Genomic DNA, 15,914 nt, shown 5'->3' with positions numbered 1-15,914 from the left:
TACTTGGGCTGAAAAGAGATTATCATGAAGCATTAGGCTTAATAATCAAGCATTAGGAGAACAGTTTTTCTAATTCAGCGGCCAAACACACATGCAATTAATAATTGATGATGTTGTCCAGCAGAAAGGGGAAAAGAAGTTAGGCAAACAAGCTTTGCTGATGCAGATGATACCAAAAAGGAATTGAATAATGGAGGGTAAGCCAAACAGACGATCAATGAAACAAAGGGCGATAATATCAATTCTTTTCTGATGTCAAATCAATTTTCGACAGGGTTATGTCATGGGGAGAACACGTTATTCCGATCTGAAAATCATCAGTATATGCGCCATCCGTATCTCCTTTCTAATGCTATATCTATGACTCGATATTCTTTAACATCCTCATCATTCACTGTATGTAGTCGTCGTTGCAGCTGATGGAGATCCTTCATGGTGTCAACGATGTACGAGTCCACCGCGCAGCATGACGGCAACGACTGCTGGGTCAGGTTGTGATGTTCGCCGCTCAGGCTAAACCCCCCTGCGAGGAACCGCTGGATGAGTGACACCTGCACCCGCTCCTTCTCTGAGTAGCCGTCGGTGGGGCATGCAGTCGAAGGTGTCCCATACCCAGATCTCGAAGGCTTGGCAGGACTGCGCTGTCGAGAGCTCGGCACTGTCTTCGTCCCAGAAGACGCACTAGCATGCTTGTTCGCAGTTGTTGTACTCACGTGGCAGGAGTAGCAGAACTCATGGTCACACCTGCAGAAGTGACCAAGGACCTTTAACATGGGAGACAATAATTGAATGAAAACGCACACATAACATGAATGAATCCTGTAGTAAATAGAAACATCATTTGAGGCTGTGTGTGGTAATCTCCTCCCGTTCACAAGCCATCAATTACTAGCCTTTTCAAACAATGTTCTAGAGATTCGCTATTTCTATGCTTTCAACTAACACAGAATCAAGTTACAACTTAGTTTTACTTCTACATACACTAGCACTGCTAATTCCGGTGGCACGCACAATTATTAATTTGCTTCTCCTGTTAGTCTCTGAAACGCTAGTACTACCGACTCCTAAAAAGTTATCACAACCTAAAGATTTCAAAAAGTTTCAGCAGGGATTGTGAGAGTGTGCTGAGTAATTTTTGTAGATGACAGGGTTGTGCTTAATATTGCCTTTGATCTAACTGATGACATGATCGTGACCTTCCACCCCCGCAGTAGCCACATTTCCTCTTTGATCCAGATTTAGAAGGCAAGATTGTGCATTTTCAAGCATGGTATGAATCATCCTGTGAACACACCTCCAGAGTTGGCAGCGACATAGACATACTCGCATATCGAATTGCCAGCGGACCCATCGCCGGCATCACACCACCGTCGGCGCAGCGGTTCCGAAATTTCCACCCACAGCTTCTTCGAAACGCCGCAAGGATTCTTCAGTCAGGGGAAGCAGGTGATGCACCACCGGTGGCCGGTGATGGATCGGCATAGAAGAGCAGTGGCATCGGATCCTTCAGGCGAGGTGGGCGGTGGCCGGCGGCTCCGATCCCGCCAGTGAGGAGGGAGGCGGCGTCCGCGCAGACTTGGCAGTGGAGGAGAGGGTCGTGGGTGAGGCGGCGGCCGGGATCCCGCAGATGAGAAGGGGGCTGCGTTCAACCAGACTGGAGGAGGAGCTCCGATTTGGTGGGGCGATAATGGGGGAGGGGATAGGAGCAGGAGAATGTGCGGGGTGGAGTGATCGCTACGTGGGGGATAAGATCGTGGGGGCTGGAGTTTCTTTTTGGTGATTGATGTAGGTGCCCGGCTGCCAAGGGCTGAAAATTTGGAAAAAGTGACGGGATTATATTTTTTTTAGTGAAGGGGAAAAGGTATTTTTGGTGTAAACGCGTGAAATATTTTCTTAAAAATAGAAAGTATAATTTTTTCAATGAGGGTCGGAACGAGCCAGACCGATACTTATGGTTCTGGACAACTGAGATCGGCACTTGCGGGTCAGTATGAGCAAGATCGATACTTAAGGTTCTGGACAACTGAGATCGGTACTTGTGGGTCAATACGACTAAGATTGATAGTAGTGGGCTTGGATGACCAAGATCGGTATTTGTGGACCTGTATGAGTAAGAATGGTACTTGGCACGGACAACAAAGATTGGTACTTGTGGTTCCGGATGATTAAGATCGATAGTAATGAGCCTAAATGAGTAAGATCGATGCTTGTGGATGAAAACGACTAAGATTGGTACTTGCGAGTTGGGCCGACTAAGATTGGTACTTGTGGGTACGGACAATTAAGATCGATACTTGTGGACCTAAATAACTAAGATCGGTACTTCTCATCTTGAATGACTGAGATTGAAGTAGTGAGCCCGAACGAGTAGGACCGATAGTAGTAAGCCCAAATGAGTAAGACCGATACTTGTGGACCCGCCGACTAAGACCAATACTTGTGGTTTTAGATGATTAAGATCAAAAGTAGTGTGCCCGAACGAGTAAGATCCATAGTAGTGAGCCGAAATGAGTAAAACCGGTATTGTGGGTCCGGATGACTGGAATCGATACTTGTGGGTCCGAATGACTAAGATCGATACTTGTGGGTCTCAATGACTAGGATCGATAGAAATGAGCCCGAACGAGTAAGACCGGTACTTAAGTCCAGACAAGTAAGATCGATTGTAGTGAGCTGGACCGACACTTGTGGGTCCAGACGACTAAGATCGATACTTGTGGGTCTGGACGACTAAGATCGGTAGTAATGGGCCCGGATGTGTAAAACCGGTACTTGCGGTGATCACACTAATAATACCATGGGTCGTCAAAACCCACAACTAGCACCATTGGCCATCTGGACTCACAACTAACACTATGAGTCATCTGATCCCCAACTAGCACTACGGGCCATCCGAACCCAGAACTTAGCACTATCGGTTATCCGGGTCCACAAGCACCACGATGGGTTGTCCGGACCACGACTAGCAGTATGGGTCATCCGAACTAACAAATACCGCTACGGGTCATCCAGACCACGACTAGCACAATGATCCATACTTTGTCAATTCTACTACTAGCACTATGGGTCGTTCAAACGCACAACTACTAATATGAGTAATCCGAATCCACGACTAGCACTATGGGTTGTCAGCACCAGTACTAGAACTATGAGTCGTACAGTCTCTCAACTACCCTTACAGATACTACCAACATAGAACTATCATTAGGGGTCATACGGACCCACAACTACAACTTTGGGACGTGTGGATCCACAAGTACCATAACAGGTCATCCGGACACTCAACTACCTTGAATCATAGTCCCGACACACAACTACCACCACGGGTCATTCCAACCCATAACTACCACTACGGGTCATCTTGGTCTACAAGTACCGCTACGGCCCATTCAGACCCATAACCAGCATAGAGCTACCATGTAGAGTTAACATGCACCCGAACCTGATCTACAGTATTGGTTCTATTTGCATCAAACTGATTGTTACAAAGCCAAGTTCTATAGTGAAGTTTAACTAACATCTCCAAAATTGGTACTCATGGAATTTTTCTAGGAACTTTTATTTTTGGATATTTTTCTCAGAAAAAATATTCTACCCAATTTTTGAGCCAAAAATGCTCCTGAACTTGAATTTTGCTTTTAGTTTTTTTCCTGTCCGAGAAAGCTTCTTGAAATCTTCCTAGACTAAATATAAGGGTAGTGTGGATTTTTGAGATTTTTCATGCCAAATTTTGAGTTTTTTCTTCCTGAATTTTTTTTCCTTCTATTTTTTTCTGTTTGGAAGAACTTCTTGAAACTTTCCCAGATTGACTGAGCTAAGAATAGTGTGGATTTTTTTTCTTTCTGAAATCTTGTTTTTGGGGTAAATATTGAGCCAAAATGGTCCTGAATTTGAATTTTGCTTCTATTTTTTTTCTATTCATCAAAACTTCTAGAAACTTTCCCAGATTGAATATAGGGTATCGTGAATTTTTGAGAGTTTTTATGGAAACTTATTTTTTAACAATTTTTTTTACGAAAATGCTCATGAATTTGAATTTTGCTTCTAGTTTTATTTCTTTTTGGCAAAACTTCTTCAGTGCAACGCCCAAAGCAGTGAACATCCCCAAGCCCGCTAGTAGTCTTCTCTCACACCATGGCCATTAGGGAAAATAAAATTTAAAAATATACACTAGAAAATGAAATAAATCATGGGAGTGCTATGATAAATAAAATGAAAATGAAACCACTAAAAAAATTACATGTTCAGAAAACAAGATCATGGATACATGGCAGAGTTAGAATAACCTAACAAGTTTTCCGGAGGAATTGCTAGCACACAATTAACTACAAAGCAGAGGTAGACGACAGTGCCTGCCCGGTGAGACAGAGTTTGACGACTGCGCTGTCCGGCGAGGCACGAGGTAGACGATGGCGACTGGCTGGCGAGTCGGAGGTAAACGATGGTGGCAGAAGGCTGTCCAGTACTCACACTATTGCTACAATGAACACCCAAGACAGACAATAAACCTGCAGCCAGAAAATCAACTTTACATGGGACAATCACTAAAATTTATTACTAAACATTGATTATAGTGCCCTAACGACGAACTAAGCTGAATCATCAATTGCATAGAAAATAAAGAAAAATAGAGCTGGCTACCGCATGATATCCCAGGTGCAGAACTATTGCAACTGCACTAAATCAATCCTAAGTACACTTAATTTTATGTGATGTGCAGGAAAGCATGGTTGATTAAGAGAGAAAATCATGGTGGAAATGATAAAATCAGTATTATGGCATCCTTTGCTCTGTCGGTTGTACAATTGTGTAAAATTTCCTTGATGACTACCGTCATGTATACAAAGATAGAAGAAAAGGTCAATACTAAATCTGGTAGACTTGATTCCACAGAAAAAGGATCTGCTAGACTAAACACAGCGAGTTTAAACTATAGAGTGCTGAAAACAGAGTACCTGATGCTCACTGTTTGAACCGGTGGCTGCCTTAATAATTGACGTTATTTTTGCTACCATAGGGAATATACAAACTCAGACGACAACCGTGGACTATGAACATCTCGCTTTCTCCTACACGAAAGTCCTGCATGCATTGGAGAAGATTTCGATGAGAACACTTCAGTTTTAAACTTGCTTTGGCAAATAACATGAACTGTGGCCAAGCAGAGTTGTCATGGAAAAGTAAGGACTTGGAAGTCAAACAAATTAGCCTTGGTTTTGTGTAGTACATTTTAATGCAAGAATAGTAATAGCATGTGAGTACCATGGAAATGTAGTCTCCATTTTTGCACTAAGAAGACTGATACTACAGATTATGAATTTATGACACACAAAACCAGTGCATAGTGTCTTCTAGAATTGTTAGGCCACTCCAGCTATACAATCTCTAAGCAGCATATAACACACTCTTCATAGTTATGAAAACATTATCATAGCAACTACTCCCTCCGTCCCATAATGTAAGACCTTTTTTGACACCACACTGACACTACACTAGTGTCAAAAAACACCTTACATTATGGGACAGAGGGAGTAATATTTAACTACTCTTCAGAAATTGCAGAATCTCTGTAGTTTATCATATGTCTGAATTTTGATCCTCTCCACTACCTATGCTTAGTGGGATTTATTACCAGTATTCTCTGTAGTTTATAAGCAGCAAATGCCACTGGGGAATGCTACATGTTGTAAGAAATTTGTGAACTCTGAACCTGTGTCTCTTCAAAACTTCAAAACAAACACATGAAACTGAACTATGAAACTGTTATTAGCACTAGTTAAGTTGTTCCAAGCCATAGTTTACATGTATGACCTGAACTTGTATGTGTATGCTGCAGAAAGATTTCAGTTGTTTGAACATGCTGTTACAAGTAATCCAAAATTCAAGATTTCATTACTGAATAAAGGCTTGACAGTTAACAGAATTTATACATGTATGGCCTGAACTTGTGTACGTGTATGATACAGGAGTATGACCATAAGCTTACATAGTTAATTGTTGATTCTGGAAACTTTAAGGCTGCAATTTCTACTTGTATGTTTGTGTGACAAACCAAATGATTCTTTGCTGAAAAAAATCATATCATATCCCTTTTTCCTTAGAGTTTTGTGTTGATGATTCGTGCATGTAAAAAATGTAGCAGCAGCAGCGTGCTAACAGTCAGCAGCAGCATCATCATTGCAGGCATCGAGGACGCTAGCCAGCCGCTAATCATGCGATTAGTGACTGTTGAAGTTGCGCAATCTAGCGAACGCACTGCTGGCGTATCCACTACCAATCTGAACCCTAACTGCTAACTGAATTTTATTTCAAGGTGCTACAATGTGCAGTTGTTCCATGTCTCCACCGCCAGCACAAGGCGTGAGGAGGGAAGGATGGGAGGAAGAGATACCTCTGTTCTACGACCAAGTACAGCCGGGATCTCCAATACCTCGCGGCGGCGGTGTCCCCTCCAGAACCTCACGCGGCATCGGCGGGGACGTATGTGGGGGAGCGGCCACTACGACCAAGACCAGCCGGGGCTTCGCCTCCTGGATCTCGCGTCGGCGTCTTCGCCTGCAGGTCCTGGCGTCGACGTCATGGCCAAGGTCCTCACGCCTGCGCCGCCGTCTCCCACGTCCTCGCGCCGGCTCCTCCCTCTCGCGAGATGGTTACCCAGATGCGGGGGGTTTGACCAGCGGAGTACTGAAAAAATACACATGACCATAATACCCTTATTGACTAAACTCAATTTTTTAATTAATAGGTTAAAATCAACGGTGGAAAATAATCGATGAGGGAGTTATACGAAATTACAATTCGTAACTCCCCAATCACCGTAAAAGAGCTTTTCTCTATTTGCTTTGACGTAAATAGTAAGAGAGGGTTCTGAACCAAAGGATCAGTTCCTCAATTCTGCACTTCGTCATGAGAAGCAGAGCTCCCTTGTGCCACTCTCTCTACAAAGGTGATGCTTGCTCCCATTCATGGTTTGGTTTGCAAAATTAGTTGGAGTTGTGATTCACTAGCAGTTCTTAAATATATGTGCTTTCATTAAGAAGAATAAGCTACCATGCTAGATTAGTTGATCCAGGGCTTAAGTTCCGAGCTCAAAGTTTTTTATTGCATCAGTTTAACTTTCATGTAGTTTTGTGTATTACTTTATTATATGTAGAAGAAATAATAATAAAATTGATCCCTTCATTTTTTCTGCAGAAAGTGTACTCTGCAAGCTTATCAAATCTGGGTATTGTTGTAGAAGTGCAACACCATGCATCAGTGAGCTCCCTAATTTGGCTAGAACAGAGGGCTATTGTTCTTACTCATTTACTACTGTTTTGGCACCTTACTGGGTTTCAAATTGGTATTCCATTACGTTTTGCCACCCGCTTCTGCAAGAAAGAATGCTTATAATAAATTTCATGATGTAACTTCATATGATTTCCAATTAACAAATTCCTACTGTTTTGGCACTCCAAATAGATAAAAGGAAGTCTAACTGCTATTCTAAGATTCAGATATCAGGCACATACATAATGTATCATCCCTTATGACTCTGAAGCAATTCAGGTGTTAATCTAAGTATTTCATACCTCTGTTTATTGAGCAGTTTATGTCTTATGCATGATTAGTGGGTTATCTACTACACACTTTTTATTTTAAATGTTAGCAAGGTAACCAGAACTATGATTACAGCGACCAAGTGATATTATAAATCCTTTTAGTATCTTTTTCATTGCTGACGTGTTCTTCCAATAATCTTGGTGCCCACTATTCTTCTTAGATGTACGATTCCGATATAGCAATTGCAATAGTCCTCCCAGGTCACTCTTCTGAATTGTGGCCTGCTGATTTTTTATTATCCAAAATGCTAGCAGTTCACATGTTTACTCATGGACAACTATGTGATGTTCTGTCTCATGTGCATTAAGAGAATTGCTAAAAATACTTACTGAAGATAAAGTTGTAGAATGCACTATTGAAACACAGAATAACGTTTACCCTTAGGGTATGCCTCTGCTGGGGCCTTTTGAGATATCTGTGTACCATCATGGTCTTATATTTTGCAGTGTGGTGCCCTTTTTGTTTGTTTTGGGTTCAGCTGCCTTCGTTTGTGCATATCCTTTTGGTATAATCATAAAACAAGATAGTCGATTTCTTCTTCTTGGAATAGTGCTTTCGCTCGAATAATGAATGATTTCGTGTAGGGAGAGGGGGCGTATATCCATACACTACCCGCATCATGCTAATTGCATGTATTTTGTCTCTCTTTCATATATCTGTTGGTAGTTTTTCTTTTCGAGGTTGCTTTGTCCTCTCCTGATTATTCTTTTCCTGGTGATTAATTTCTAACTATTTGTTGTAGATGGCATCCAATGCACTGTTCTTTTGATGCGTCGGCTTGAAACGCATTATGATATACATTTAACTGTAGATGGCATGCCGCGCATTATGATATACATTCAACTCAGTTGCAGATATCATGCAAGCGACAAAACGCATTATGATATACATTCGAATTGCTTACTCCACAGTTGCGCAAAAATTTCCTTGGTTCCAGGTTCTGAATACGTGTTAATCCAGCATCTATTTTGACCTTGTAGATGAATTTATCCCCAGATGTTTATACAGGGAATGAGGCATACCATTGATAGTTTGAATCAAACCAGTAGAGGACCCCACCGTCGATTATGGTGTCGAGCAACGGAACTGCAGTGATCTGGCAGTGTGACTGGTGACCTCCTTCACACCATTCACGTTCGTCGCTCTGAACCCACTCAGCAGACAAGTAACTCTTTATCCTTCAATTCCATGTATAGCTTTGTATCCTTAAATTCCTTGCACTATTCTCATGGCCGTTGAATACATCATGTAACCCCACATAAATGGCTAGGAACCAAATAAATTTAATTTATCTTCAATACCCTCTCCAAAATATTTCTATTGTCTGTATTAGGAAGGATCTATAAGAGTTGCTGCTATATATATGTTCACTCTGTGCATTTAAAAACTGAACCAAAAAACCATACCGAAAATAAACCGAACCGAACCAATTTTGTGATTTTTATGGTTTCTGGTTTCGGTATGGTATGAACTTTTTATATTGATTTGAACTTGGTTTTTATGGTATATACCGGAAAACCAAATGGTTAACCGAATAAACCGAAGTAAAAATAAATTTATATTTCTTGAGATGAACAACCATACAAGTTGTCATTTTTCTTGTACATAGTCAAATGCACTACTAAGCACATAATTTTTTCTTGTAACATAGTCATTTTTCTATTTTTAAAATGCTAAGCACGTCCATAACCATCAACAGATGAATCAATGCATGCATATATACTTATATATATAGTCATATACTATTTGTGTAGAATAGTATGTGTTTTGAGTCATAAATTTGCTAATTATTATTACGTCATTTTCAAATTCGCGTCAACTTTGGTTTTTATGGTATATACCGAAACCATACCGAAATAATTTGATATATACCGAAACTGAACCGTATTTTAATTTCATACCATATTTACCGAAGTATTAATACCGTACAAACTGAAAAACCGTATAAATCGAACCATGTAAACCGAATAAACCGAACGCATAGGGTGAATATATGTTGTGAACTTATTTTTGAACTTAATGTTGTAGTTATTAGGTTTTGTGGTCTAATGAACTAACTGAGTGTTTATAATTTCATGATGATGTTGAATTCGATAATATCTTGCTTCTTATATATGATCATTATCTGCTTGACCATATCGTTGGGACCGGCACCCTCGCGCCAAGGCGCGGTCCCGATCTAGTTCCTATGGAAGAAGGCCGTTTTCACTCTCATCAACCCCTTCTATAAAGGTGAATCATTGGGTCTAACGGTAACTTGGGCCAAGGTTTTAGACCGAAGGTACTTGTTAGGCACTAACTGTACCCACATGCCTTCGGTCTTAACAGAAAAACTGTATAACCATTTACTGAATAGGCAAGTGTCTTTTACCTCTAAATTCTCAATGCCTAGCCCCTGTTTCTTCGGTCTACAAATAATATCCCATTTAGTAAGCGTGTATTTTCGCTTTATTTTTCATCGCTTTCCCAAATAAATCGTGATCGCTAAAAATCTAACATTTTCTGTACCCCGAAAGGCACTTCAAAAAAAAGATGGGCATCGACATACTCGTGAGTACTGGGTTTATAAGTACCAGCCGACCTCCATAAGACATAAGTTTACCTTTTCAGTAGCTTGTTTTTTTTCAAATCGATTTTCAATACACTTCCATTCCTTAGTAGAAAGCCTGCGATGGTGAATTGGTATATCCAAATAACTAAACGACAGGGTATCAATTTCATATCCGAACCCTCTTCAATGTCAGTTTACCTGCAGTTGCCATGTCACTGAGCTACAGTTGCCATGTCGGACAACTACAATTGTCATGGTTGCTCAACTGCAGTTGCCATCTCAGGTCAAGTGCGAGATGCCATTTTGGACAACTACAAATGTTGCCATGTATGGTCTGGTTTACTATAGTTGCTATGATTTGAAAACTTTAGAGGTTGCCACATACTAACACTAAGAAGTTGCCATGTATGGTCTGATTTATTACAGTTGCCATGATTTGAAAACCTTAGGAGTTGCCACCTACTAACACTAGGCAGTTGTCGTGTAGCGCTACAAAGAGACATGGCAAAACAACATGTTCGGGTAAAAGAGAGAGTTGCCATCTGCTTACAAGCACACTAGGGGCAGTTGCCGTGTACCCTACAAAACATATGGCAACTGACATGTTCGGGTAAAAAAAAGAGAGTTGCCATCTGCTTGCAAGCACACTATGGCAGTTGCCATGTACACTGCAAAACACATGGCAACTGGCAGCTTAGGTGTGGGAGAGGAGACAGGCGTGTGGGCGAGATGGTAAATACCCACACACCAGCCTTTATGCGTGAGTGAAAACTGATGTGTGGGCGAACTGCTAAACACCCACACACCGGCCTGTCAGTGTGGTGAAACGGACGTGTGGGCGACCGGGTGAATGCCCACACACCAGTCTAGTCCTACGTGGCACCACAAATATGCCAAGATTCGTGCACCCACAAACAGACGTGGATCCACGCGTGTGGGCGAGATGCAAACGCACACACGTATGGGCGTTAGTGTTTCCGTTCAAGAAAGGAGCATCAAGAGGATACAAACATAATGAACACACATTCGACCTTTATAAAAATAAGATGCACACAGTCAACACCAACACACATACACAAACATTGTCAAAAGCTAGTAAAGTCATAAAAAACCAAAGCTATATGTAGGCAAGGAAAAAAAGCCCAAAAGTGATCAGATCTACAATCGGCAAATTGTGTCAATGACCATATCCGCACCAACCATATCATGACACAAGACAGATAATGAGGTTCTGCAACAGCAACACCTTTAAGAAGGGAGCGATGCTCAAGCACCACCGTCACCGGATCCACCCGCGAAGACTGGAATCATGGTTTTCACCCTGCAAAATCAGTCCGAGTATATCCGAACATTGCCTTCAACAAGGTAACGATAAAAAACAAACGTCGCCATTGACAGGTATAACCAACTCAGGTCAGACCTATACTTTCACCCCCGAAGCTCGAGACCGGCTGCAGCAAGGAATGGTTGAGGGACTTAGGTGCTGCAATAGCTGACTGGGGACGCTGCTGTTGCACTTGCCATACGTCTCGCTACGAGCAGCACATATTATCATTCTTTTTTATCTCCAAAATACTTGAGCATACTTCCAGCTTTACCATACATCAAGTCCCTTTGACGCCTGGTTCGCAAGTGGTTCTTGCGACCACGACATGTGTAGCCAAGGTTCAGTGGACCACCAACTTGTCGACTTGCTAACTCATGGGCCTTTTTAGGTACAATTCCTGAATCATCTGTTGTTTCAGTTTCAAATGTTTGCAAAGCCCAGATCTTCCTCTGCGATGGCATCAAGTGGCTTGTCCCAGGTAATTGCAAAACATGGTTGTGGTCAACAACTAACTCATGCATAATTTCCTGCTTCTTAGTCTAGAGTGATTCTGGTTCGAACATCGCAATTGGTCCTTGTTTCTGCACGAGGACGCTTTGTATTATTATCCCTTTTGTCGTTTCTTCTGTAGCCCTCATTAGAACAAACATATCTTGTTGAAGTGATTACTCCATCAAGTTTGCTCTTGTTTTCATAATTTATCCTTACATCAAAACCAATATGACCTCCATAACATGTCCAAGAGTTCCAAGCCTCTTTTGTGGAATTAAATTTCATACCAATTTGAGGCATCCAACTAGGAACCACATTTATCCTGTAAAAAATACACATAACTTATTTGTTTTTATGCTTACACTACAATCATAAGGTGACATGACCTGATTTAAGGTTTTGAAGTGAAAGCTTTGGCCCGTAGCGAACTCGACAGAGAGTAGATCAGAAGGCATCACGTGCAGCCACTACCTGGCACACCAACTGTTGTGGTATTTTCCCGACAATATCTATATAAGGGTAGCGCATGCATCGAAGATTGAATGGTACACCCAGGTAAATTTTACACAAGTTCGGCTTCATGGACGTGCTCCTGCCTCTCTCTCTCTCTCATGAAAGGGATCAAGTCACAATTTAGCAAATAATTTTTTAAGTGTTAGATTTAGGGGATAGGTTAGTCTTCATCTCACCAATACACACTAATTATTGGGAGTTAAGTTTAGGAATAACTAAATATGCTCTAATAACATATACATGAATACAAAATTAGCTAAATAGTATTGCACAAAAATTAATATTTTTACGGAAAAACTGGAAAATGTTCAAATTATAGTCATAGTGCATGGAAAAGGAGAAAAGGGCAAAAAGTGAGGAACTCACTTGGATATGTTTCGACAAACTTTATTTCAAACTAATTAACGTCCTCACGATTAATATGGCTGCCATTGTGTTGGTACCAAAATTGTGACTCTATTGGTACGAAAGTTACCAGCTGTGGCAACTTTGGTATGAATAGAGATTAGAGAGTGCCAACTTCGTAAATCTGACGGTTAGTTTGAGATGGATTCTTTTCACCTAAACATAAACATATGAGATTAATTCTCACCGAGAAAAAATCGACCTCCAAGACAAATACTATATCAAATTAACAATCTGAGAGATCAAATGTTTTAAAATTTTAAAAATACCATAATATATTGTAGATATTAAAAATGTGTCAAAAATGTTTATTGGGCTGCAGTTAGACTTGGAGTATGCGAAGGGTTAGATGTTTGAGTCGGACACGGTGATCTGGAGCTATTTTATAAGGTTAGCGCGGATAGCCAAAATAGAAGCGGTCTGGGCACCTGTCTATGGTCTTGGAGGGGAAGTGCACATGTAATCATGCCGCGGCGATTAGTCACGATGGTAAACCCCGTTCACAAAAACTCACATGTCTCGTATACTTTTCTGCAATGATCTATTTGCGTATTTTCTAACAGTAGACACCGTCGCTCTTTTTTCTCCTCACTTGCATACATGAAGAGCGTCGTGGTAAAATCCTAACGAGGGCACATCTGCGTCCTATTAATGTTCTTTTTTTTATAACGAAGGCTCAAGAAGAGCCTGACTTTGAATTAACAAAGCCATCAACCGGCCAGGATTACAGGACTGCCACTTACAACAAGAAAACAAAGAGCGGAAATAAAGATACATTGTGCTCAGTAGAACAACTCGAAGGCATCGAACGCCGCTAAGCCGAAACCAGCTAACCTACTAAGGCTATGGGAGGAAGGCACCACCGTGCATGTTTTGTGTCACTGATTGCCCTCAGAAGGAAAACAGGGGCAACACATGACCCGACTCCGCCTCTGCAAAGGGCCCCTACCCTTTCACCCGGGCTCGATGGGTGCCGCACCGGCGGCCTGCGGAGTGGTTCACCCTAGAACCCAGATCAGCATTCCCAAGCAACCGAAGGAGAGGCACCAGGAACAAACCCACACGAAACGGGGAGCCGAACACCCAGTCACCGTTGCCGGCAGCAGCAAGGCAGAGCACCGGACGAGAGTTGTCGAGACGAAGGCGCTGAAAACCCCAGAGAAGGCCAAGAGTATGCAGCACCACGCATCGGTCAAGGATAGGAGGCACCATAGCCCATGGCACGAGAGAGGGACCCCGATCCCCTTGCACCAGCGGCTGAAGCCCTCCACACCTGGACCCGAGCAAGTTGCCGAAGATGAAGATCAGGCCAATAAAATCCGCCGTCGAACCACCACCGACTCCACCACCACTTGGGCACTTCCCTGACGACGCCTTCAGGAAGGTTCACGCCACCAAGGTGCCGTCGTCGCCATGAAACAAGGAACTGAGGCTTTCACCTGAGCTGCTGGGTGGGGTGGGAGGTGCAGGAAGCCCACCGAAGCCTTCAGCAAGGAGAACGACGCCCAAAGGTGACATCTTCAATGTGGCGCTGCGCCGGCCAGGGGTTTCCCCCGGATCCGCACCCAACCACCGGATCCGCACACCCGGCATCCAGAAAACGGCGGCCGGAGCCACCAGGGACAGGGGGCGGCGCGGATCGGAGCAGATCGAGGATGAGGATGTCGATTCTCCAAGGTACAGCCGGCCTACGAGGAGCTGCTGCAGCCGCCGACGCCCGCCGCCTCCATGCCGCCCGCACGACCGTGGAGGCGACTCACCTGCACCCTATGCCGCTGCCCGCCGCACAGGCCACGCCGCTGGCCGCCGCCCCGGATGCCGAGGCTCTCCACGCAAAGTGGATCCGCCAAAGTCCCCGCCGCCACCTTCATGGGTGCCGAGCGGCCGCGCCGCTGGCCACCTCTGGCAGCGGCGGAGGGAGGGGGGGGGGGGACTAGTGGCGGCGGCTAGGGTTGGCCCCCGAGCCGCCTCGGAGGAGACGACCACGAAAGCTCCTCCTATTAACGTTCTTAAACCATTTGTTTTACAAGATGACCTTATATAAAATACTGCTACCAAATTTATGCATTTGTTCAAATGGTACCAATGCGATACCATTGGAACTGCATCGGAGCAACAGATTTGTGAATTCTGTTTTACGAGTGGCATTTCCTCTGCCTTGGAGAATACACATCCTACTGAAGTACTGGTAATAGTTAGCTATAAGGTGACAAGTGTTGGAAATATGCCCTAGAGGCAATAATAAATTAGTTATTGTTATTATATTTCATTGTTCATGATAATCGCTTATTATCCATGCTAGAATTGTGTTGATAGGAAACTCAGATACATGTGTGGATACATAGACAACACCATGTCCCTAGTAAGCCTCTAGTTGACTAGCTCGTTGATCAATAGATGGTTATGGTTTCCTGACCATGGACATTGGATGTCGTTGATAAGGGATCACATCATTAGGAGAATGATGTGATGGACAAGACCCAATCCTAAGCCTAGCACAAGATTGTGTAGTTCGTATGCTAAAACTTTTCTAATGTCAAGTATCATTTCCTTAGACCATGAGATTGTGCAACTCCCGGATACCGTAGGAGTGCTTTGGGTGTGCCAAACGTCACAATGTAACTGGGTGGCTATAAAGGTACACTACATGTATCTCCGAAAGTGTCTGTTGGGTTGGCACGAATCGAGACTGGGATTTGTCACTCCGTGTAAACGGAGAGGTATCTCTGGGCCCACTCGGTAGGACATCATCACAATGTGCACAATGTGACCAAGGAGTTGATCACAGGATGATGTGTTACGGAACGAGTAAAGAGACTTGCCGGTAACGAGATTGAACAAGGTATCGGGATACCGACGATCGAATCTCGGGCAAGTATCGTACCGCTAGACAAAGGGAATTGTATACAGGATTGATTAAGTCCTAGACATCGTGGTTCATCCGATGAGATCATCGTGGAACATGTGGGAGCCAACATGGGTATCCAGATCCCGCTATTGGTTATTGACCGGAGAGTTGTCTCG

General features: G+C 43.0%; 1 protein-coding gene and 1 long non-coding RNA gene across 2 annotated transcripts; both read right to left on the bottom strand.

Moving 5' to 3' along the window:
* Window positions 1-242: 242 nt before the first annotated feature.
* Window positions 243-1,728, bottom strand: LOC123104842 (uncharacterized). The gene is made up of 2 exons (XM_044526749.1): window positions 1,295-1,728; window positions 243-744 (listed from the first exon to the last, which is right to left on the bottom strand). The coding sequence occupies exons 1-2, from the start codon at window positions 1,327-1,329 to the stop codon at window positions 318-320; spliced, it is 462 nt and encodes a 153-aa protein (XP_044382684.1). The 5' UTR covers window positions 1,330-1,728; the 3' UTR covers window positions 243-317.
* A 2,391-nt stretch (window positions 1,729-4,119) lies between these two features.
* Window positions 4,120-6,666, bottom strand: LOC123107736 (uncharacterized). Its single transcript, XR_006451732.1, has 3 exons — window positions 6,392-6,666; window positions 4,956-5,082; window positions 4,120-4,508 (listed from the first exon to the last, which is right to left on the bottom strand). It is a non-coding gene; the product is annotated as an uncharacterized lncRNA (long non-coding RNA).
* Window positions 6,667-15,914: the final 9,248 nt, after the last annotated feature.

Source organism: Triticum aestivum, chromosome 5A, assembly GCF_018294505.1.
Source record: "Triticum aestivum cultivar Chinese Spring chromosome 5A, IWGSC CS RefSeq v2.1, whole genome shotgun sequence".
NCBI classification, from domain to species: domain Eukaryota; kingdom Viridiplantae; phylum Streptophyta; class Magnoliopsida; order Poales; family Poaceae; genus Triticum; species Triticum aestivum.
This window is presented reverse-complemented; position numbering and strand designations above follow the sequence as displayed.

What these genes read in the sequence shown, in the direction of transcription:
- LOC123104842 (XM_044526749.1), bottom strand. Translation starts at nt 1,329, where the DNA reads ATGCGAGTATGTCTATGTCGCTGCCAACTCTGGAG. An exon ending in TGTCGCTGCCAACTCTGGAG is followed by an intron (nt 745 to 1,294) that starts GTGTGTTCACAG and finishes TCACTTCTGCAG; the next exon opens with GTGTGACCATGAGTTCTGCT.